The sequence below is a fragment of the Solea senegalensis genome, linkage group LG5 (genome assembly GCF_019176455.1).
Source record: "Solea senegalensis isolate Sse05_10M linkage group LG5, IFAPA_SoseM_1, whole genome shotgun sequence".
NCBI lineage: Eukaryota > Metazoa > Chordata > Actinopteri > Pleuronectiformes > Soleidae > Solea > Solea senegalensis.
In genome coordinates this window covers 27,155,222-27,180,210 of record NC_058025.1, presented here as the reverse complement: position 1 = coordinate 27,180,210, position 24,989 = coordinate 27,155,222, and the positions used below count along the sequence as shown (strand labels likewise).

The 24,989-nt window shown below is 41.4% G+C and overlaps 2 protein-coding genes across 3 annotated transcripts in view; one reads left to right on the top strand and one right to left on the bottom strand.

Moving 5' to 3' along the window:
* Nucleotides 1-226: 226 nt before the first annotated feature.
* On the top strand, nt 227-8,647 carry LOC122768949 (protein FAM189A2-like). 2 transcript variants are annotated; one of them, XM_044025171.1, is made up of 7 exons: nt 227-867; nt 4,395-4,451; nt 4,859-4,969; nt 7,003-7,122; nt 7,194-7,301; nt 7,596-7,729; nt 8,008-8,647. In XM_044025171.1, exons 1-7 carry the CDS (start codon nt 589-591, stop codon nt 8,243-8,245), a joined length of 1,047 nt encoding a protein of 348 aa, XP_043881106.1. In that variant the 5' UTR covers nt 227-588; the 3' UTR covers nt 8,246-8,647. The 2 variants fall into 2 exon arrangements, with proteins under 2 accessions (XP_043881106.1, XP_043881107.1); XM_044025172.1 differs by lacking the exon at nt 8,008-8,647 and having other exon boundaries at nt 7,596-7,733.
* Nucleotides 8,648-9,863: 1,216 nt separating this feature from the next.
* Nucleotides 9,864-24,989, bottom strand: part of npr3 (natriuretic peptide receptor 3) — a 29,876-nt gene continuing 14,750 nt past the window's right edge. Inside the window, exons 2-8 of the mRNA XM_044026483.1 lie at nt 15,966-16,088; nt 15,712-15,887; nt 14,995-15,130; nt 14,597-14,691; nt 14,385-14,502; nt 14,224-14,308; nt 9,864-13,305 (exon numbers count right to left, since the gene is read on the bottom strand). Coding sequence (XP_043882418.1) covers nt 13,194-13,305; nt 14,224-14,308; nt 14,385-14,502; nt 14,597-14,691; nt 14,995-15,130; nt 15,712-15,887; nt 15,966-16,088 — 845 coding nt within the window. The 3' untranslated portion in view covers nt 9,864-13,193. The remainder of the gene's footprint in view (nt 13,306-14,223; nt 14,309-14,384; nt 14,503-14,596; nt 14,692-14,994; nt 15,131-15,711; nt 15,888-15,965; nt 16,089-24,989) is intronic.

Sequence of the window (24,989 nt, the reverse complement as noted above, 5' to 3'; positions counted from 1 at the left end):
ATCTATCTTTTATATAAGTATAAACTTCTCCTCTGTTCCCACTTTGTTCTGCTCTAAATAAAAAATGTGACGAAAATATACAAAAGTATAAATACAGTTGGTGGGATTAATGACGGTGGTCGTGCCGGGGGGGGGTGTCGGTGTTTTAAACCGACGTCGTCGTCTCCACCCCGGGCCTGAAACACAATCATCGTCGGCTTAAGAAAGGCAGCAGTTGTGTTTAAAACCGTGACGCTGTTGTTGTTTTTGTTCATTCTCACGTCTCCATTTTACCCCGGGATCAGTCGACGACCACCACCCCCGTTCACAGGTCCCACATGGTCTGCTCTGCCCCTCCCCCGCGTCCGAACTGTACTCAACCCGGTGCCGCTGCCAAAGTATGTGAAAGTGAATGTGAGCCGCGAGCACCGAGCCGCGAGCCCTGAGCCAGCGTCTTATTTCGGACCGGACACCGTCATCATGGCCGGACCAGCGGGCAGCTCCACTGAAGCCAGCCGTTATCCGCCCTCGCACCCGTGAAAAACAACCTCCCTCCCGCACCGCCCCTCTCTGTTGTTCGCACGGTTCCAGCCTGACCACCAGCCTCAGATGTCACTCCCCGTGGTGCTGCCGGGGTCTTGCTGTCCGGTTACCGGGACGTCGCAGCTTTCAGAGCCTTTCTGCCGGAACCGACCGCGCGGTTTGTCTGCCTCTTCCCGGTTCACTGGCAGCGGGTCCCGGCTGCTGCTGCCCGGCCGGCCGCTGCTCTCGCTGGGCTTGTTGCAGCTGCTGCTCGGCGGCTCCATGGTGGCGCTGTCGTTCGGAGCTCTGTCCCTCAGCAATTCTCCCCCCATCCGAAACTCGTGTCCCTTCTGGGCAGGCTCCTCGGTAAGTTAGGGCCCTCAAGTCATCATGGTTTCACTTGTCTGTGTCTTGGATGCTGTCACAGGTTATTTAATACTGTTGGTTATAAATACGTAGTCACACACACACACACACGTTGGTTTATTAAAGGCACAGTAGGGAAGATTATTGTGAGGTATTGATCAGTTATTACAAATGATGATGAAGTGATGTGAGAGAACATGACGGGAGACTTTGACCAATCACAGAGAGTCCACTCTCCGCTTTTCCGTGATAGAGTTGGAACTCTACTGGACTGGACTGTGCTCACTTTGGTGTCAGTGGTTTTCCATTACTTCATTGTACCTTCTTAACGTGGGCGGGGCCGCCATAGTACAGTACTTCCTGCGCGAAGGAGCGCAGAATCTAAATGTTGAGATTTTAGGAATCTCCTTGCACGTTTTCAGGATTTTGAACTGATCAACAGTTGGGCATCACTGTTCAGTTAGATTCTTGTGGAGGACGCGTGACTCTTCCAGTGACGACATTCTGTGACCAATGAGTGACCGGCAGTCTGTTGACGTCACGTTTTAGTACCGTCTCGTCAGAGCAGGTAGCAAAAAAGCACCAGGTACCAGATACTAACAGGAATGATAGAGCGCTCGAGTAGAACTTTGCTGGGTGTTCACTTTTCACCAGTCTAGTGTTAAAAAATCGATTTTTCTCTGGACGATCTGATATGTGTAAAAACTTTACATCCATCGTTTAATAGACGCCATATCCTGTTTGTGGTGCACGAATCCCACGACGCTCGACCACGAGAGTCTCGTGTGAATGTTAGCACTTAGACGTCAGCGGAGCTGAGTCAGCAGAAACACGTCGACACACTGCTTTAGGGGTCGTGATTGTTGCTCTGGAGGACCGTTGTGTTTATGTGTGTCCTCAATTGTCATCATACTGTAGAACTACAGACAACACAACGTCACAACGTTGTCTTCTTCTGAGAAGCAACGAAGGCCGAGCTGTGCTCACGGCGCGCTCTCCACACAAACAGTGAACGACAACATCGGACGCAACAGAACGCACAACAATGGAGGACATCCAGCTGCTGTTTGTTTCAAACTGTGAGGGAGTGATTGAGCTGGTCTGGCTCTGCCCAGAATGTCTTTGTTTGTCACACATCTGCACAAACATCACACAATGATGTAAAAATGACCTGATATCGTCATATCAAAATAATTCATTTTACTCTGGTAACTCGGCACATGCCACTGTTCCTAATGAAAACACAAATAATACCAAACACGACTGAGAACCTAAATAAACATGGATTCACGTACGTCGTCAGACCTGAGCTGTGCCCTCCTTGTTGCTTGTGTCAGTCATAATAAAGCTGGACTCACAACAGGAACGTTGCTCCACATAAATGCCACGAGGCAAAGACTAAACAAACTAACTTGTCCAGACATATCGAGAAGAACATTCATCAATAGTGGCTGACGGGGGGTTGAGTGGTGACCTGTTCAGGGTGGAACCTCTTGGGCTCAGTGTCAGCTGGTATTGACACAGACTAAACAAAATGAGTGCACAGATTATTATCCAGCTTAAGTTTAACCCATCCAAGACAACGTTCATATCTGAGATTCCAGGGATTTGGGATGTCACAGAAAGTGGCGTGAATAAACGTGACTGTCAGTGAACAGCTGTTGTGTGGGCGATGTTTTGAGCTGAGTAACGTGAATGGAACCAACTTAACAACAAAGTTAGGGTTCTAAACAAAGGTACGCAACATCCGTCTCCCGGGCAACTCGCTCTCATCCGCTCACGCCCCCATGTTTGATACTTGTGCCGCCTGTTGACCCCTCACACTACAGGATAATCTCTTCTCATCAGCCTGTGATTGGACGGCACCCGCGATTGTCAGCGAGGCCAGATGTGTTATATTAGTGTCGGCCATGACTGTACTGCAGGTCATCAGATATAAATAAATATGTTTTTGTAGTTTACATGAGTTTTCCTTTACAGGATTTATTGATCAAGTCTCATGTGTTGATCAGTCGGGTCTTAAATACAACGTTACGAGATGGCAGCCTGCATTCAGAACATGTCATTTCACAAATAACATTGAATTTTGAATAAAAAGTCTCCGCCCTACTGGAGATTTGGTTGTGAGATTGTGAATGGAGTCCAGAGGAGGTTCAGGAGAGTTGTTCTAATTTCCATCACTCGATTCATTATTCATGAGGCTGAGAGGTTATTGTGGAATTACTGATCAATAATACCCAAAATAATTCTGCCTACAGAACCTTCAAAGTGATAGTTGAGGTTTTATCAAGAGAGGTTGGATGGGCTGACACGCTGCTGACTGAAAACATGGCTGCCACCGAATAAAATAAGTACCTTTAGTCTGATCATAAATCATAGATTATAATAGAATATATATATGTATATATATATATTATAATATAATACAATATATATTCTATTATAATCTAAAAAAAATATATATATTATATATATATATATATTCCCTTTTTCGACTGGGAAGTGAAGTAAGTATAGTTTATAGAGAAATAAAACCAATGATTTTCTGCGTGGACTTTGGTGAGGGGAGTGAGTGGCTGACTTAGTTACACATACGTCAGTTTCTGGTCAGACAAGTCATGAAATGATGAAAGTTGAGCCTGCACAACTTTCTGAAACAATGACTCTCGGTCTATATTCCAACATTTCTCTTTCACCTTGATTAGTCAAAATGTCCCAACACCTTGAGGACAACCGTCCGTCTTTGTATGTCCAAATCAAGGTAAAACAGATATCGCTAAAGCCAAATGTGATTGTATAAATGAATATTCAGTAAACAGTTGGACATGCAGTGAATCACTTCCAGTTTGTTTTTAATGTTTGACGACTTAAATATGAGTTAAAAAGGTTCACATATAAGTTTAAAATGAATATGTATGTATTTATAGTAGATCAAACATAAGTGTCTGTCTGTCCTGTGTTGTCCTGCCGTAAGTGTTTGATTATTATCATATTATTATCATGTTATTGTGTTTTTTTGATTTCAAATGGCAACTAAAGTGAATTCCTGTGCCTGCTATTCCCAACCTGACATTGTATTTGTTCATCTTCTATTATTGTTATTATTATTGTTGTTATTTCTTCAGTGTAAAGTTGGTTTGAAGGCTTTAAATGACAGGACCAAAGAAAGAGAGTGAATAAAAGCTCTAAAATCATGATAATCGTGGTTTTTCCCTCTCACAATAAAGGTGACATCAGGACGTCCCTATTCACCCATGATTCAGAGAACTGGGGGTTAGTTCCTTAACCTAAAGTTGTTTCAGCATTTTCAGATCTGGGTCTAATTTCCATTTTAAACTCTGATTCAAAAACTAGCGTTTAGCTTCACATGGCGTCAATAAAACCAATAAAACAAATGACATTGTTTCACACGCACAGCAGGCATCACATACATGTCCTCATGCACAAATTCAGCTGTCAATCAAAGTGTTCATCAGAGTTCTAAAGGCGTGGCATCAGCGTTTAATGACTGTGTTCTGTCTCTGCAGGTTATTCTCTCAGGTATTGTAGGACTCACAACATGGAGGAAGCCCATGCTCCTGCTGGTAAGATCCACGCTGATGCCTCATGTCGTCATTTCACTCAAACACTGATGTTTTAACCCACAGACGATATTCTCTTTGGTCTTTGATGTGATAAGATATTATAGACGTAGGCAGGTGTAGATATTATGAGGTGCTATCTGTTACTAAGTGGTAAGTTAGCAGCTTCATTTTCATACACCACACTTCCTGAAAACCTGAACTAACCCTTTAAAGCAGTTGAATAATACATTTACTACACAACGCGACACGCGTTTGTTTCAGTCCGACGACGTATCATCTCTGTTTGTTGCTTACATTACATTTCAGTATCATCTGATTTATGCTTTGTGAACACACCATGAACACGGTGAGACACAAAGGACAATAATCCATCTTCCCTTGCTTCTTTCACACCCCTCCATCTCCAGGTGAATGTGTTTGTCCTGCTGTCTGTGGTGTGTGTGCTCCTTAATCTGGCCGGATTCATCCTGTGCTGCCAGGGAGCCCAGCTGGTTTCCAGTATGACCAGCTGCCAACTGGTGAGACTGAGACCGGTTTGTTTCTGTCATTAGATTCTTGATTTTGATTTTTATTCCACCTTCAACATGTCTCTGCTTCCCCCTGCACTATATATATATATATATATATATATATATATATATATATATATATATATATATATATATATATATATATATATATACAGAATATATATATACATGTACAGTATATACATATACATACATATACGTGTGTGTGTGTGTGTGTACGTGTCAGTACACAGTGAAATGGCCAGCACAGCGTGTTTGTGTCTCTGACTGTGGACAGGAAGCTCAGGAGACTTTGTCTCTCTGGGGACAAAGATGTAGCTACTCTGGGTCAACAGCCTTATTTCTTGCTGATAAACGATGACAAACACACAAACACACACACGGTCAGTCTGGAGGATTCTGGGTATTTATTTCTTCCCACAACACAGAACATTAGACATCATTGCCTCACTATCTGTTATCTCTGCTAATACTGAAGTGTACCCAGACCCCAGCGGCTCGTAATCACACGTTCACTCAGCCGAGCCGCTCTCCGGTCACTGGACGTAAACAGGCTTGAGTTACTAGAGACACGTGGAAGCTGGGATGGATGTTTAACAGCAGAGGGATTGACGCTCTTTCAATAAAGATTCAGCTCAGAGTGAATGAGTGAAGTGTTAAAGCCAGTACCAGTCAATAACAGTGTTATAGCAACATGCCATGAGTGCGACTGATTTACTGTGAAACAAAAACAGCAGACGTGCGGTTAACGGTCGTGGTATGTCGCGGTTGCTCCCAGTTAAAAATCCTAGGTCAGGGGGCGTTCCTGAAGAGGGAACGCCCCCTGACCTCTGAAATTCCGAGTTCCGTCTACAAAAGCGGCGCAGCACATGTGGTCAAAGGTCAGTCAACAAAAACACATCTTATTATTCACTGTATCTCTCTCTAGGCCACAGATCCACATGGTCATGTGATGTTGTTGTTGACTTCACACTCGTGCACTGTAGGAGAGTGAAGAGGCTGTTGTGTTGTGTGCGTGTGTGTGTGTGTGTGTGTGCGCTCTGCTCATGTGGCGTGCCCTTGTGCTGACCCTGGTGTAGTAAATGTCCCGTAGTGAAGGGAAGTGTGTTGTGCTATCTTTATCACTCGCCTGGATGCTGCGAGAAGAAGTAAACATGTCATGTGCTTCAGCGTTTGGTCGACATCGATCTCACTCAGCTCCACATAAACGTCAGTGTTCACTTAATAATGTAACCGTGTGTGTGTGTGCTGAAGAAATCAGTGCAAATAACACTTGTTTACGTCATAGTTTGGAGTTGAATGTTAAACCACACACAGTCAGTCTTGACCACCAGTCCAGAGAGACTCAGTGTGGACACAGACAGAGTGTGGACCTGTCTAACTGCTGTTCTAACGTCTCCTTCCATCTTCTCTGATGTTCAGAGCTCGTCGGCGTCCTTGTTTTGCACAGAAAGGTTCTGAAGTCTGGCGGTTGGTTTTTTCCGACGTTTTCAGGAACTGAAGCAAATGTTAGTCCACAACTGAAATAGTTTAAAACCTTTTTTAGGCATTTAGCCGTTTACCACTATTGGCTTTTTATTTGAACATATTAACAAAGTGAAAGCTCTCACTGCTAATTATAATCTGTCACTTGAATCCCTGGCACTTTTCCATGATACAGTTCTAACTCTGCTGTGGTATCAGCCGCAGCGTCACTCTGTGTGAAATCTCTGCCAAAGCAAGTATTGATCCGCTGTGACGACGCCGGGAAACAAAGAAAACTCTAACTTTTATTACAGTCATGTCAAAATCACTGCATTCATCAATGTGATTCATTTAATAGCTCAAAGTTGTTCTTTTTACTTCCTGTTTTATTTAAGCTTTATTTACACAGGTTATCCCATTGGCTATCTCATCCCTCAAACTTCAATTTAAATTTCAAATAGAGTTGCTAAATTCAGGATTTTGGAAGGAGGTTTTTACTGTAAATGGAGATCGGTTCTAAATCTTCATGTAAGGTAATCAGCGTCTTGTTGTTTCAGAGTGAGGACGGAGACGTGTGTTACTGCTGCTCCCTCTCGCCCACCTCCAAATGTCCTGAGGAGAAGCTGCTGGAGCTCCACCCTGCTCACTCCTGCAGCACCATGAGGATCCTGCTCAAGGTACACCTCCGTTTAAAGTGAAGAACAGACGACGCAGCTTTCTCTGCTCTCACTGTGTTTCTCTCTCGTAGAAAGTGTTGTTTGCTCTCTGTGCTCTGAACGCTCTGACCACAGCTGTGTGTCTGATGGCTGCTGCTCTCAGATACCTGCAGATCTTCACTGCAAGAACACCCTGCATGGTATGATCTCACACACACACACACACACAAATATCAATTATTAAATGTCTTTGTTATATGAAGCAAAGAAACCAGATTTTTCTTCAACTTTAAGAAGAGGAATAATTTGACAACTAGAAACTCTCAAACTGATTATCAAACTAGCTGAAGATTCATTTAGTAATCGATTGATAATCAATGAATCGTTATTAGAGCTGCAACTAACGATTCTTTTCATCATCGATTAATCTGTCGATTCTTTTCACGTTGTTTATTATTCATTTGTAATATTTTCGTCTCATCGTCTTGTCACAGGACGAGCACAGGGCCACGGTGGAAGAGAGGGAGGAGCCTGCTCAGGTCCCGGACCCAGATGAGTTTGTGGCCCCCGCCCCTCCTCCCTCCTACTTTTCCACGTTCTACTCGTACACGCCGCGCGTGGCTCGCAGGTAAACGCAGTTTGAACTTTGAACTGTGACGTATCTGTGTTCTCAGGGTTAAAGGAGCAGAATGTTTGTTACACAGTTGAACATGATGATCACATGATGATCACATGATGATCACATGATGATCACATGATCATTATTCTAACAGGCAGGAAAAACCATCCTGACTTGAAAGTGTAGCTTTGTGTGTGTGTGTGTGTGTGTGTGCTGCTGTATATAATATATATGATATAATCACACGTGTTGTAAAGGAGGCTGAGCAGCGTGTTGTGTGTGTTCAGGATGCTGGGGAACAGCGTGATCCCCCTCCCTCACATCTATGGGGCTCGAATCAAAGGAGTGGAGGTGTTCTGTCCACTGGACCCCCCGCCTCCTTATGAGGCTGTCGCAGGAAGCTCCAGCAGTGCCGTCACTCAGGTATTCTCCAAACTAACGTTTACAACTGAGAATGTTCTGAATGTTAAAAAATATAGAATATATAGAACAACAATATTCTCTGCAGTGTACAGTTTATGTTAAGGATGATTTAAAGGTACAGAAGGGCAGATTTCAGAATAATATAAATCAAGTGCAATGGTGCTTCTTCATTATACACTTGTAGAACTGCTTTACTCCACTTGGTTTGGTATCAGGCCGTGGTTTTCCATTACTTTCCATTACCAGTGGAGGTGATGGTGGAGCTGGATCCTCTCGTCAACATCTGCACCTCGCAGACGCTCCACGGTGTGTTTTTGTGTGTGTGTTCCGTTACAGTATGCTCGCTGTAAAAACGACTTTCTGACCAATCAGTGCTGACGTCACCTTTTAGTATCGGCTCAGCTTAGGAATCAGGTTCTCTCCCTAATGGAAAAGCAAATAAAGCAAATCCAGTCGAGTCGAGCAGAGTAGTGCGAGAACTGCACAACGGAAAAGCCCCAGAAACACCTCTGCTCCTGCTCCTGCTCCTGCTCTTCAGCACCGGCTCCCAGAAAGAAAGCCCGGCTCCGTCGCTCCAACAGTGACCCGGTGTTAATCGACCTGGCTGCTAAAGGTGAGATAGGCTTTTCAAGCATAACCACAGGGAATTATTCAACCATTAGATCATAGCCTCATTAACTATTTGATTTCTTTATAATTTAATGACTATTTGAATATTTGAAAATCGTTTCCTATCCCAGATTACAAGGGTCTATCATTTTTTTGGGAATCTGGATTGGGATGAGAACTTGACATTGGGACAGTGTTCTGTTGATCAACATCAACAGTGTTTCCCAGACTTTTATATAAGAACCCACAACTGTTGCTCTGCATTTCACAGGATAAATCATCAATAATATTTTAAAAGCAGCCGTCAAGAGAGAGATGATCAATGTCTTTATTTACACGTTGATGCTGTGACAGGTTTGATATCACAGTCAACAGTAAAACATGCATTTTGAATATAGTGTTGATTGTATTTCTGTGTTTTTGTACACTGGAGAGAACCGTGTTCTCCTTTATTCTGACACAACACAGTTCTGAGGAAAATAACTGAGATCTTACGGCTTCTTTGACCAAACAGAAGTTGTTAAATAAAAGTTGTCAGTTGCATTTTTTATTGTAGATTTATTCACGTGGTCAGCGCACAAAAGAAGTAAACAAACTTGAGTTAAGTGTGTTAAATTGTTTTGTCTCGTTGATCTCGGCTGTCTTAATCGCAACGATTAACGCATTAACATTGACAGCCCTACAGCCCCTAAAATTTGGACGACATACTATACTATGACATTTTTGTCAAGTTGTCTCGAGATGTGACAAAAAGTAGTCATTTTGGACGACATACTATACTATGACTTTTTTGACTGATTTTGGACGACATACTATACTATGACTTTTTTGACTGATTTTGGACATTATACTAAACTATGACATTTTGGTCAATTTTTTTACTGAAATAAAAATAAAAAGTAGAATTTAAGAAAAATAAGATAACTAACTGAAACTAAATTGTGGCAAATACTCCATATTACAAAAAGTAAAACTAACACTGAAACTAATAAAAATTAGACTAAAACTAAGCATTTAAGAAAAATAAAAACTAATAAAAACTAGTAAACCTGCTCTAAAAACAAAACTAAACAAAAAAAGTCCAAACTAAATAAAAAACAACTACAACTAATGACATTTTTTAACACCCTTTAAAAACGTTTTATTTGCAGTTGTTGAAATAATTCCATCTAGCTATTACATCACAGATATCTGAATTCCCACAAAAATTCAACAGTTCTTTCCATCTTGAATCCGTTTGACCTTCATGCCTTGACATATCACAATGGTTAAAGTTTTCTACAAAAAAACACTTAAGCTTTGGCCTTTAGATGCTCACTGTGTCACCAATAATCCACTCATGACCACAGTGAATGTGTAATCCCACGTGTCGTCTCATTTGTTCCCTCCTTACCAAAGACACTTAACTTTGAGGATGTTAGGGTTTCAGAATGACTGCACAGCTTTGAAGGAAATGAAAAACTTAAAACAGAAAGCACATTAACTTTGAATGAAGTATCTTAAAGTGTCCATGAAACAAAAACAGGGCTGAAATGAATTTGAAAATGACTTCTTCAAATTGGAATTTCAGCAATTCTATTTTTGGTTGTTCTGTGATCTATGCAGATACAAATGTAATACACACATATGTATATGTTGTGAGCAATTCATATTCTTAGCCCCTAAAACTTAGTGTAAAGGGTAGTTAAAGGTCCACTATCAACATCAATTTAATACAATATATATATATATATTTTTTTTATTAATAGATTATTTAATTGTTTTATTACCGTCTTACATTGGGTTTGTCATGTTACACTGTAAATCCTACATAATTGTCCTTCATATTTAGGACAATCTAAACCTCATTAAAGGTAATCCTGACTAAACCATGGTCAAAATAAACTTTCTAAGAAAACAAGCACTCATACACACTGAATTCCATGTAAAATGAAACTGATGTGTGTGTGTGTGTATATGCTGAAATAATCATGTGAAGATCGTTTAATTGAAATGTCTATAAATCCAGAGAGAAAATTGAAATACTGATTTTATAAATAACATGAAATAATTTAAATACATTAAGGTCGCTATACCAGATACCAAGAGTCATTGTGGTAATATTGTAATATTGTACAGAAGGTTAAATAAAGGAAGTGCATGTGGTGCTCCTGAATAACACTGAGTATACAACAAATCTGTTTACTGTCAGAATATACTTTTTCCCCAACACATGAAGTCAACAGCAGACTTGGACGCTTATTTACCAAGTTCATTGTCTTTATTTTGTTTCTACAAAAACCTTGTCTTTAAATTCTGCACAGAGAATGCAGCCGACAGAGACTATATATATACACAGTATGTGTGTGTATATATATATGTATATACATATATATATATATATATCTGAAGCTCACTCGTGCTGAGTGAAATGATTTGTTTCATGCAGTCTCTACTGTTGGACTTTCTGATAAGGAATATTTATAAGAATGTTGGCAGTATTACACACATTAATTATCAATGCCTCAGTAAGTAACAGTTAACTTATCCTTATTATTATATTATTGTAACTTATCCTTTATGCTGTGGTCATTGGGTCAATCACTTCTTCAATGACTCTGTTGTGATAAATAATAAGAAACAACACAGTTAGTTTGTTGTTTGTGTAAAAGCCTCCAACAACATCAGGTCACAGAACCAAAGGTTGGTACTATAAGAAATAATATAAGTTCTTGTACTTTGGTGCAAAGTCCAGAGAGAAAATCAGCGATTTTTCCAGGGACAAAGTCGTTGCTGGTCTTCTGCTGCTTTGTTTATAAATGTTGTGTCATTTGGGTAAAAACTAAAGAATTTCCAAGTCAAAATAGATTTAAACTCAGCTGTGTTGTAAAATCACTTTTCTCTATGGACTTTGGTGCAAGGGAGTGAATGGTTTACACAGGGACCCAAACTTCAGTCTCCTGTTGGAAAAGGCTAATGATGAGATACAGCAGCAAACCCAGGACATATACTGTATCTATAAACTGGCATATGTTTTAAGTTGCTAAAATCAGTTTTTCTGGCGGCGCTGCTCACAGACATGTTTCCACAGCATGTGGAAATAACTCACTTAGAACCACACTTCAAAACACTCTCACACTATAACTTGAAGCCTGACTTGCAATGTTTCCAAGACGATTCTGAAATTTGTAATACAACTCAGAGCACAGTCACACACATTTGACCCTGACAGGATCAATTTTACATTACAGAATTTAAAATAATAAGATGATGGATCTCATTATTCAACATTATGGTCCAGTTTAAAATCAGGTCACACATCTGATGTGCAGTGAGGAACGTATGGAAGAGGATTAGGGCCACATGGGAATATTTTTTTAAACCATAGTAAGAAATAATAAAAAAAAAATAAAACAGAATTGTGAAAAGAAATTCAGAATGTGATTCTCAGAAGTCAGGATTCTGAGATTTAAGTTCTTTCTCCGCAGAATTCTGACTTTTTTCCCACATAATTCTGAGATTAATGTTGGAATTCTGACTTTAGTCTTAGAATTCTGGCTTTTCAGAAGTTTCCAAAACCAATGTTCATATGTGGTCCTAACCCTCTAACGTGGGAACTTTCTTAAGAACAAATTTAAGCGAGATGAGTTTGATGAATGAGACAAAACAACCACAGCTCGTCCTATGTTGTTCTTAACTCATGTATTTGAAGAATTTATTAAGCATTTATGAAGCACATTCTGTAAAAATATGCCTCATCAGAAAGTAGTACCACAGTTGGTTTTATGAAGGGAACACATTAGTTTATAAAAACGTAATCATTTAGAGACGGGATGTATGCAGACGAGTCATTATAAACTTCTAAACTTATAAAAGAGATGTACTTTGAAGATGATATGTGATACGGTGGTTTTTATTTAGCAGTAATGTGCTCAGTTAGAACGGAGGCTGCTGGATTTTAACAAAGTGAAACTGAAAACATTACAATATCAGTAGCTTAATATCAGTAGCTTATAGCCTATACATGTAGATATAGATCGAGCCTATATCCCTTTTTAGTCACTTAACTCCAGCTGTATCAAGTTTTTGCTCTGCCATGTTTGTTTACTACCTTAAACACATCAAGCCTCTATTTGTCAACCTGAAAGGCAAAAGTACAGTAGACCTCACCCACCGTGCTGTAGTGCATGTTACTGTCTGTCCTGGATCATTCACAGTCATGGCAACCATCGTCTGAAGATCAAAAACACAACGTCTCCTTATGGCCAAAGCTTTCTATACACCAATACAATCATATACCTTTGTATGGAGGAACGTCCAAGAAAGTGGTGCTTTGTGACTGTTACAACTGTCCTGAGTTACAATTAGTCAAAACACGGAAGGATACAAACACAATAAGATCTCAGTCTTTGGTCACATTCAGATGTGTGATTGTTTGTGAAGGGACTGCCACCACCGCTCATTACGCTGCCGAGAAGTTTGATCTGATGGAGTCCTCTCGTAACTGACGGTGCTTCCTGGTGTCGTTCTCCTCGCTGCGGGAGCGGCGCTCGATTGTGATCCTGTAGTTCTTTCTGCAGAGGAATCAACACATTTGAAGAATTAGACTCTTGGTGTGATTATCCTGATTGTGAGAGCGGTGTGGAGCTGATGGGAATTCCTCTGTCACAAACAAAACAACCTCCTGCACCATCCTTCACAAAACATCGACCTTTGGGAGGAAAAAAGAAAACTGAGCTCAATTACACAAAAACATCTTATACTTTTCTTCTTCTTCTGGCTCCTCCCTTTAGGGGACGTCACAGCAGATCGTCTGCCTCCATCTTGTCCTCTCCCTTGTGTCCTCTTCTATTTCACCAACTCATCATGTCCTCCTTCACAACATCCATGAACCTTCTCTGTAGTCTCCTTCTTTTCCTCCTGCCTTGCAGCTCCATCTTCAACATCCTTTGTCTACTATAATCACTCTCTCTCCTCTACACGTGACCAAACCGCCTCAACCTTGACTCTCTTACTTTATCTCTAACCTGAGCTGTCCCTCAAATATGTCCATCCTGGTCACTCCCAACAAAAATCTCAGCATCTTCAGCTCTGCCACCTCCAGCTCCACCTCCTGTCTCCATCCTTTCCTTTCACTTGTGCTGCTGTCCTTCTGTCACACCTCTCTTGTGCACTGTTGGTATTTATTTAAACTCCACCTTCTCGACCTCTACTCCTGTCTCACTGTACCACCTGTCTCACTGTCATTCACACACATCCTCTCCAGTGCAGCGCTCCACCTCTCCGTGAGTCCCCCACTCTCACTTCAGATTACAATATCATCTGCAAACACCACAGTCGACGGAGACTCCTGCCTGACCTCATAATACAAACCTGTATCAGACCTGATCCCTGATGTTTTCCCACCGTCACCTTTACATTATAACGTTTAATAATCTAACATTGTGTCGTATTGTATCAAATCATATGAGCTTGTATTGCATCGTATTTACCTGAAAAAGTAGAAAGCTATAAGCAAAGCAGTTCCCAGAACAGCTCCCACTATGACTCCAGTCAAAGCTGAAACACCGAGTCCACCTGTTTAAAACATGCATTCATTATATCCTTCACATACAACAGAGCTGTGAATGAACAGGAGCACACATTTACTTACATGATTTATCCGCCATCTCTGCGTGCGGTATATGTTTTTCTCTCAGAGTGAAATGTTCAGTGCTGAACGCAGGCAGCAGCTGGAACGTTCCATTTTCTCCAAAGTAGTTGGCTACCACCTGGAAGATCCAGTGACCATGTTAGCATTCAGTGAAATGTCCGCACTTACAGTAAAACTATCATCTGTTATCACAGGGAAGATCACAGTGTTACCTCATAAGTTCCTGCCTCAACATCAGTCATGGACATCAAGGAGAAATCTCCATTTCTGTCACCATTAACATCCATGGACACCTGTCCCGCGATACCTGTCCACCATGGGGAAAACAATGAGAGCAGGAGTTCACTCCAAACTATGTAATAACCGTTCTCTACTACAGTATATCCCTACAAACAAACACCTATAATAAGAAGCATTTGAACAGATTTAAACAGATCTGTTCAAATCTGTTAAATGTTACACAAATATTTGCACACGCTTATTTATGAAATGCAATGATGTGCAAAGACAGCTGCAGCTGTAACAACACACAGCTTTGTGTTCACATCATGTAAATATGGGGGACAAATATATTATTTCTTATTATTCTTTTGATATTTCAGTGTTTTACCCTCAAACGTTCTGTTCCACATGCGAGCAGTGATCTCTGTCCCGTTGCTCTTAGTGTATCCGTGTTTCATGGCCTCATGCAGCGCGATGGCGTACAGCAGCATGGCATCATGGAATCCCTCGACAAACATGTTGACCTGCGATCAAACATCAACAGAATGTAACCGATGAATAACATAATTACAGGTTTCACTCGTTGTCTAATCAAGACTTCCATGTCTGACACCTGCAAAAAGACAAAGGTTCGAACGTCAAACGTTCTCAGCCAGTCACAATGATCACAGTTTTTAATCAGAGGGAGATGAAGGGAGAAAAGCAGGACTGGGACCACACAGTGAGCTCTTGGTTCCCACAGTTATTCACCCTGTGTCAGCTGGGATTGGCTCCAGACCCCCCATAATCCTCATGTGGAGGATAGAGTGGTGGACAATGAATGAATGAAAAGCAAGACAGGTTGTCCCCCAGACTGACCAACCACCTAACAACCACCAGGAGATCCTGAACTGTGACCCTTTCTGTGTGGAGTTTGCATGTTCTCCCTGTGACTTGTCCAGGATGTGACCCTGCCCTTCACCCTGTGTCAACTGGGATTAGCTCCATAATCCTCATGTGGAGGATAAAGTGGTAGAACATGAATGAATGATCCTCCATCAGTCAGTAATGTTTCACGGTAGAAATGAATGAATGCTGTAGACGAGTGTGAGACAAAGACACGTACACTTTCACAGTCCTTGCAGTCGTGAAGTCCGGCTTTTTCACTGGACTTTTTCATTTCCATGGAGAAGTTCTCAAACTCAGGCTTGACTGTCCTGAGCAGCGTGACGGTGTTCAGAGAGGCGTAGGCCTGCCTCGCGTCACTGTCGTATTTATCTCCTCTCTTCCAAGAGCCGTTGCCTAGGATTTATTCAAAGGGACAGAATGAGAGAGTCCACATTCATCATGATCAGTTTTGTGCTCATCATCACGACTTACCGTAGGAAGAGGCGTTGAAGAGTTCAACATTAAAGAACATATAATTTCCACTGGTGAAGCGTCGCTTGTGTGCGGCCAGCATGATCTCTCGGATTCTGTCCGCTCCCATGCACATGATCACCACTGCGGACACGTGACACAAACACCAAAGATGACAAGGACGTGTGAAGAAGTCAAGACGTTAAGGGTGAAACTCATGAAAACCATAATCTGAGCAGTGATTGCAATCTTGCAAGAATTCCTGCATGTGTACACATGTTAGACCACGTGCACATGGTCTAACATGTGTACCATGAGTGCATGTGTACCAAATGCAGCTATCGTTCTAAATCATCAACAGCTGTCATTTCCCATGGACCAATATGCAACAGATATCTATCATCATCTGAAGCACATAAGAAGTAAATAAAAATACTTTCACAATAAAACAGGTGGTTTTATTATAATTGATTAGTATTATTTTGAGATATTGGAAAAAAATACAATTGATTGCAATTTGAAGTGTTTTTGTTTTAGAGTAGGTTTTAGATTTAGTGTAATTAAATTCTCACATAACGTCTGATAACATTAAAGGGACAGTTTGGAATTGTGCGAGACACGTTTGCTGCGTTCCATTTGTAGTCAGAACTCCAACATTTCCGTGGTCCCGTTCCCACTGAAGGACACTTGGCTCCATGAACTCACATTCAGGGGTTTCAACCTCACAACCTCCCCCAAACAACCACAGCTGCTTTTACCGTTAATAGCATTGTGTCGTATGTGTTTGACAGTAAATCAGTCGCACACATAGTACTGTTTGTTTTTGTCTGTACACATGTTGCTAAGCTAATCACCATGAAGAGGTCGTTATCCACTTGTATTGCTGAGGAGAAAAGCAGATGAATGAAATCTACACCAGCTTCAGTGCATGAGACATGAAGAACATGTTAGAGACTGAAATATGTGTCACTTTATAAACTGCTTTGACAGAAGCTGCAGTTTAAGGTCACATGACACCGGAGCTGCTTTGATCACTAAGTTAGTGTCACAGTTAAATCCAAACAAAGGCATTGATTTTCTCAGTGGCATTTGGTGAAGGTGACTCAAACCTCAGTTACCTGTTGGGAAAGGCCGTCTAACAGTGAGATGAAACAGTCCATATATTCTTCAGATGGTTTGGATTGTACAAGGTCACTCTTTTGATAAGTGGATAAATCTGTTGAATCTTTTGACCTGGATTGTAATTCAGATATCCACACTTACCTAAGCCTAACCCACAGCCCTAACCCAGTCATGTGAATGAGACAGTGAGAGTGATGCATCCAATAACCCACAACATCAAAGCCAGAGCTGCTCAGGAAACACATCGATCTCACGCTCCATGCTCAAAGCAGGAAGAGGCAGCGTGTGGGCCAGCTGTAACGTTTGCATTATGGATGTGGTTTTGTTATGAACGCTCTGAAGTTAATCTGAGGCATGAGGTGCAAGTGGATAACTGGTGTGATGCTCTCGTAAGTTTTAACACTGACAACAATGTTCTTTATTCACTCTGTTCCATTCCACAACATTAATGCACGTATCTACACTACTGCCAACTGTCTCAGTGAAGTTCAATGGTTTTGAATCTACAGTTTTGGTGTTTGAGAGTTTGTTTCACACTGGTTTCACTCTGTTGTCATGCGTCGCTCGTTGTTAACATTACTTACATGCTAGCTTCCGTTGCCATTGCCGATAGCAATGGTGTCAAGGGTCAAGAATTTTACATCTGAATGCCAAGCATGTTGTGTTTCCTGTCGTAAAGACGAGTTCATGAGTGAGAAAAACACCGTGTCCAAGAACTTTGAGCTGCGATAGGGAGGAGGGTGGGGGGGGTGGAGACGAGAGAAGCTTTCAGAGAGACAGGAAACATCCAGAAAGATTAAGGAACGAGGAGGACTTTGAGCTGCGATGAAGAAGTTTGAGCTGCGATGAAGAAGTTTGAACAGCGATGAAGAAGTTTGAACAGCAGCGATGAAGAAGTTTGAAGCAGCGATGAAGAAGTTTGAGCTGCAGCGCGATGAAGAAGTTTGAACAGCGAAGAAGTTTGAGCTGCATGAAGAAGTTTGAGCTGCATGAAGAAGTTTGAACAGCGATGAAGAAGTTTGAAAGATGAAGAAGTTTGAGCTGCGATGAAGAAGTTTGAACAGCAGCGATGAAGAAGTTTGAACAGCATGAAGAAGTTTGAGCTTTTGAGCGATGAAGAAGTTTGAGCTATGAAGAAGTTTGAACAGCAAGTTTGAGCATGAAGAAGTTTGAAGATGAAGAAAGCGATGAAGAAGTTTGAGCTGCGAATGAAGAAGTTTGAGCGAAGAAGTTGAGCTGAAGAAGCGATGAAGAAGTTTGAACAGCGATGAAGAAGTTTGAGCTTTTTTGAGCGATGAAGAAGTTTGAGCTGCTGAATGAAGAAGTTGAGCTGAGATGAAGAAGTTTGAGCAATGAAGAAGTTTGATGAAGAAGTTTGAAAGCGATGAAGAAGTTTGAGCTGCGATGAAGAAGTTTGAACAGCTGCGATGAAGAAGATGAAGAAGTTTGAGCTGCATGAAGAAGATGAAGAAGTTTGAGAAGAAGTTGAGCGATGAAGAAGTTTGAGCTGAAGAAGTTTGAGCTGAAGAAGTTTGCGATGAAGAAGTTTGAGCATGAAGAAGTTTGAACAGCGATGAAGAAGTTTGAGCTGAAGTTGAGCGCATGAAGAAGTTTGAACAGCAAGTTTGAGCTATGGCGAAGAAGTTTGAACAGCGCATGAAGAAGTTTGAGCTGCGATGAAGAAGTTTGGCGAAGAAGTTTGAGCTGCGATGAAGAAGTTTGAACAGCGATGAAGAAGTTTGAGCTGCGATGAAGAAGAGTATGAGACTGAGGAGATGAGAGCATGTGATGAGCTTTGATAAAGGACTTCAAACTGTGGAGGGCAGTATTCTACCTCTCAGTGCACAGTCTGCCAGAATTATCATTATTATTATTATTAATAATAATAATAATAATGATAATATATTAAAAGAAGACGACAAAGAAGAATAGTTCATGAGTGGCATTTTAAAATGCTTTACTATGTTTCCTGTGTGTCTCGTGTGTATTTAAAATCCCTTCATCACCAGTATTCTGCACGTTGTGTGTGTTTTATTTTATCCTGATCTCATCTGTCTTTCTGGATTATTTTTGCTTCTGTGTTCTCATGTAAATTATGATTCATTTCAGATTGAGTTGGGAGTCAGATGTGTGTGTTTTTTTTCATGGCCCTGTTTTTAATGCATCGATATAAATGAATCAACACCATCACGTGTGATGTGCACATAAGCACAGACCTCTCTGCGGCTAATTAGTAACAGCCTGGTGCTAGTTGTACAAAGTGTGACGGTGGATCAGTGAGTGAGAGTCTGGCTTCCCAGTGAACATCACTCTAATTAGCACTGGCAGATGGAACAGACACCCGGCACCTTGAGTTAAGGCTGACGACTCCATGCAACACACACCAATGACACAATCTTTCTTTTTTATATCATTTCACAGAAATATTCATCCGATTAAAAATGGATATAATTTGTGTGATCAAAGCTAACGCTAGTGACAGAATGAAGAATAATGGCGTAAAATATCACACAGCCATTTGACCCATCGTGGAGATGCTTAAATGGTTTGTGTTTATATTCTTTATGTTTTCCTCATCTTGACAAACATTCATTCATTCATTCGTTCATTCGTTTTCTTTTATTGTGAAGCACTTGAGCTGCAATCCTTGTATGAAAGGTGCCATACAAATAAAGTTTGTTTAAATTTTAGTTTCTGTGGTTTCAGCTTCATTAATGTGGTTTCTGGTGGAGATTTGGGAAGCAGCGATGGTCATGTTTGAATTCATCCTTTTTTTAACTGTGAGGGGGCAGCAGTGTGGTAACTGAAGACTCTTCATTTGCACATTATAACAAAGATATGTCAAACATTCTTATTGCAAATGTTTCTATTCTTTGCTCCTCTTCAAGTTGTGATCATAGTCACTGTTGTTGGGAGCTCTTCTCGTTGCATGTTCATTCATTCATTTCCTACCGCGGGGAGTTAGCGTCAATCCCAGCTGACAGATGACGCTTTTCCATGACAGAGTTCTGAGCCGACATTAAAATGTGACGTCAACAGACTGCTGGCCACTGATTGGTCGGAGAGTGTCGTCACTGGAAGAGTCTGAGCGTCTTATAAAACCGGCAAGAGCGAGAACACCAGGCTGCTGTGGTCCGTCGACGAGGTGCAGGCGTTCTGACCAGAGGATCCACTGAGCTAAAACCACGTCATGGCAATCTCACGCAGCTGTGCAAATGAAGCCGACCAGTGCTAGAACTGTACATGGAATAGGGCGGGGTCACACCCTGCAGAGGTCACCAGTCCATCGCAGGGAAACACGGAGACCAACAAGCATTCACGCTCACATTCACACCTGCGCGTCTGTGGAAGTAAACAGGACCTTCTTGCTGTGGGGCAACAATGTTAGCCACTATTGTTTCATCTAATTGTCTCAACAGCGTCTCAAAGGGACAATTTGAGACGACATTGTTTAAGTGATTTACTGCGCACCCCTATGAGATATTAGAGCAACATTGATTTGAATATTGGGTAAATGTTGGACAGCTGAGAACTAGAGTGGTTTTGGCATGAAGAGACCCTCTCCTGTGCCTCACCTCACTTTGGGGTGCACAGTGAGTCATCAGCATACCAGTGTGGCACAGATGAGGAACCAGACGCAGTGTCTACACATGGAGGACATGAAGTCACATTTTCCAGTCATTCATCTCAGGCCTGTCTGATACAACAGATAAACAGCCCATAACCTGACTGCACCGAATCACACGCACACAATTATATTATTAATACACAATGTTACCATTTATGTGAATTTATATTCATTTACAAAAGTCATTTTTTTTAAATAAAAGTCACATGATCCACTGTAAATGTTGAGAAGGTGACCAGAAGCCTTCTCGTTTCACCAATCACATTTGAGCTTTGATTCAGATTCATCTAATCAGATTTTAGAGATTAGTCAGAAACAAACAGATTGTCGATATTGTCTCAAAAGTGCAACTCTATTGTGAAAGTCTGATACAAGAAGACCTAAAATATTAGCACGATGAAGGCAGATGGGTCCAATAATCTGGATAAACAGACTCTGCACGTGAATATAATCTTTTGGAAAGGGAAAAAAAATCAAGTTTGACGAGGCTGTGTTTTAACCTAAAGAGTAACATTTTTTATGAATCTGAATTCATATTCAGATAAACAATAGGAAAAACCTCTCATATGACGATTCACACCTGGCATTAACATGCGTCCTGGATGAGTTTACTGTGACCACATGAGACGGGCTCTGACTTCCCCACCCTTTATTCAAATACACACTGATGTCACGTCTGTTAGCAAGAACAGAACAATGTTTTCAATGAGTCTGACTGGACACATGTGTCTGATGTCAATGTGTGTGTGTGTGTGTGTGTGTGTGTGTGAGCATGAGTGAGAGAGAAAAACACAGACAGGAAACAAATTAAGCAAATCAAAGCTCTACTATAACATGAAATGGAAAAATATGTTATCATTCAGCAAATGCATGAATGTATGGATGCTTATTAATATAAAAGGAGCTCAGGACATGTCATGATTCAGTTTCTATGAACGCCTATGTTGGCATCCTTAGATGCAGCAGATTCAACCGGACAGAGTTCACTGCACATTTGAAATCCTTAGACGTCGACAGATTATATTTATATAAAACTGGAAACTCCAGAGAGTCACTGAAAGTTTACAAACGTTCAACTCTAGAGTCTTCTGTCACTGGAAGGGTAAGTGTTAACATAACAGTGGGCAGTGGGCAGAGTCATAGGTAAATCTAGTCTGAGTCCAGGATTTACCAAGAGCTAATCATGAATGTTTCTTCTGCTCACTGGGAACACGTCACGTGATTCACCTCCACCGTGTCTCTGGATCTGTGGGGTTCTGGTCTAACGGTCTCCTCGTCTGTCTCTGACTGTTTTGGCACAACGTCTGTCCACATATTGCCTTATTCATGTAGAGGTGAACAGCGTTGTTGTTGTTGTTGTCTCCAGAGCTGAGAAGGACGTCTCCAGTCCTTTGCGAGGACAGATTACGGCCATGCAACTAAGGAATGTGTCCTCAAGTGTCACACAGTTGCTGGTGAGATAAAGCAGGTACATACATCAAAGAGAACGACTCACTTTTCTCACAACGTAACAGCACGATGTCTAGATTTCACTGCTTTTGTAATGAGTGACTTTGAAGAGTACATTTCCACATGTGTTTGGGAACTATCAACACAACTATCTCCTCCTCACATTCTTGACTGTGGCAGACAAAGATAAGCAGCAGGTCAGTGACAGACAGACAGACAGAGAGAGAGAGAGTCAGTGCAGTTACACACTAATTCTCTCCATAGTTCAAATTCCCTCTTTATTTATCCATGTGTTTCCAAAGAGAGTGAGCAGTTCAGTGCTGCACACAGCTGGGATTCTCACTGGAGCTCTGATTTGTCATAAACTACACATTCACTGTCCGTGATGGAGTGAGGGAAAGTTTATGCCGTATATAATGAGATATTCTGTTCGTATATAAATTTCCTCTTTAGTTTCCCTGTGATTGCAAATAAATAAACCAACAAACAAGCAGCTCCACAAACAGCGAGCCCAGCGTCCCTGTTAATAAGGAAGATTCAGAGTCTTGCTGGAACATTCCTCACAACTCTGTCACTTAAACACACCTCCTGAAATATCCCTTGAGTCAGTGGGACAAACTTCACCTCAGTCCTGCCAGCACTATAGCACCCTTTAATTACACTGGGCTCTACACACACTACTGGCCCTGTGTATGCTCTGTAACCCATTCCACGGGGCAGTGCTTGCAGCCAGCAACATTTGAACGCTTCTGGGTTTTCCTTTTTGCTCGGGCACTGATGCTAGTTGCAAATGAGCTGAGGAATGGGGCAGCACATGGTGCAGAGTGCCCACAGTGTACGTCCAGTGCACTGCGTTGGACAGAAACCTGAAAAGTTAACAAACGGAACGTCCTAATAATGACATTAAACAGAGAGTAATCGTGATCAGCTTTGCCGGCTAAGGTAACTGACGCTGATTGGTCTTCTATTAACATGTGGAGTCTCTGCCCTCAGGCTGAGCCCTGATGCATTTGTGCTTGTACAGTAAGAGCGAGTCACTCGTGTGCAGGAGCCCGAGGGGAGTTCTCTCCAAACACAAAGACTTCATACAGACTCAGGATGGGAGTGCATGTCTCAAGAGGATTAACATCAGAAATGGACCAATCGTGAGTGAGGTGCTTCATTTTCCCTCCTAAGTGGTCGTTGCATGTTGTAATATTGTGGTTAAGGGGCTTTTTTAGAAGTAAAGCATGAGGTGCTTATATGTGCAGTGTTCGCTGAAATGTTATTATTTATTAGACCGTGTGTGTCAGTATGACCCGAGCTAAAGGACGACTCGTACGTTCTGTACTCTGGGATCCACTCGGGGCCACTAACATACACTTTGTCACGACTTCTCTGCTGATTTTTTCAGAGATTTCGTAGCTCGTCAAAATAGCGTCTTCGTCGGACGTGTCTGCAGAACAAATGAAACCGTAACCGGCTCCTAAACTCTGACCATTACACCCCATTGATGAGTTCACTGAACAAAGTCTGGATAAACTGGGGGTGAGGGTTGTGTCAGGAACGGCATCCGACACAAAACCTCTGCCAAATCAAATATGCAGGCGACCTGTGGCGACCCCTCGAGAGGGAGGCTGCATATTGTCTGAACAACTGAAGTGTTATAATCACTGTGTCCAAGTGTAGATTCAGCATCACACAACACTTTATGAAACACTGTTCTCTTACGCAATAATACAATTCCTTCACACTGTAAATGATTAAATCAAGCTGCCATTTTCCTGTGAAAACTGGGTTCTAGTAGCAACGAGAAGAACAAAGTGAAGACTGGTGCTGAGTTCCTATTAAAATCACACCACAACATTTCACTGAACTGTGAGGATGTGAGAACATTAAAACTACCTGCTGTCACTCAGTGTCATGAACTGAAAACACTGTGGCACTAACAAACATGTCATGTCACTGACTTGAGTTTAAACGTGTTCTTTTGTAACTTTGGTGATTAAAAACTAAGTTACACAAACTTACCACATGATGCAGCTCCTGTTTACTGGCAAGCTACAAACGGTGACTTTGGTGTGAGATAACTAGTGATTTACAAGATGACACAACAAAGTCCAGTTTTAATATGAGGTAAGATAAATGTCCCCACTTCATCGTCCCACAGTGAGGACATTTACAGTGTTTAAGCATATTAAACATAATATTTAAGAATATTACAAACATATTGTGAAGGTGTTGATTTAAGTTGGCGTAGATTTTAGTGGATGAGATGATGATAGATGATTAGTTTTTCACTGGCGGCCATGTTTTCACTGTTCTGAAACTGGAAAGTGACCCATTGACTAAAGTGGATGTGAATCACTTCCAATGCGACTCAGACGCTGCGTGAAAGACTCTTTGAAATTCGATCTGAGACGTTCAGATTGAAACAGAGCTGCAAAAATCTGATCAGTGTGTTTTTTTTCATGTGGTTTGAATCAGGATCTCGTGTGTTTTTTTCAGCTGTCCAGACTGTCAAAAAAATAAAGCTTGATACAACCTGGATATGCTTAAAAATGTGATTTGTGTGCAGTCTAAACAATGTGGTTTGACAACATGGTGAGAGACTCACACAGAGCTGAACTCACCGTGTTTTGATTCCGTGATTTAGACTCTCAAACCCTCGTCTTTGTACATGTTTAATTCAGTAATGTGTGATTATTGGAGGCTAGGCTATATTAGACACACACACCTTGGCAGTAGTTAGTGGGTTTCATTTTACAGTTTTTTTGGTTTGGATAGAAAGTGCAGAAATTCATGGTTTTGTTTTTTAAATTAAGAAACATCATAAGCTTGTTTGACGTCTACCTTTTATTCTACTT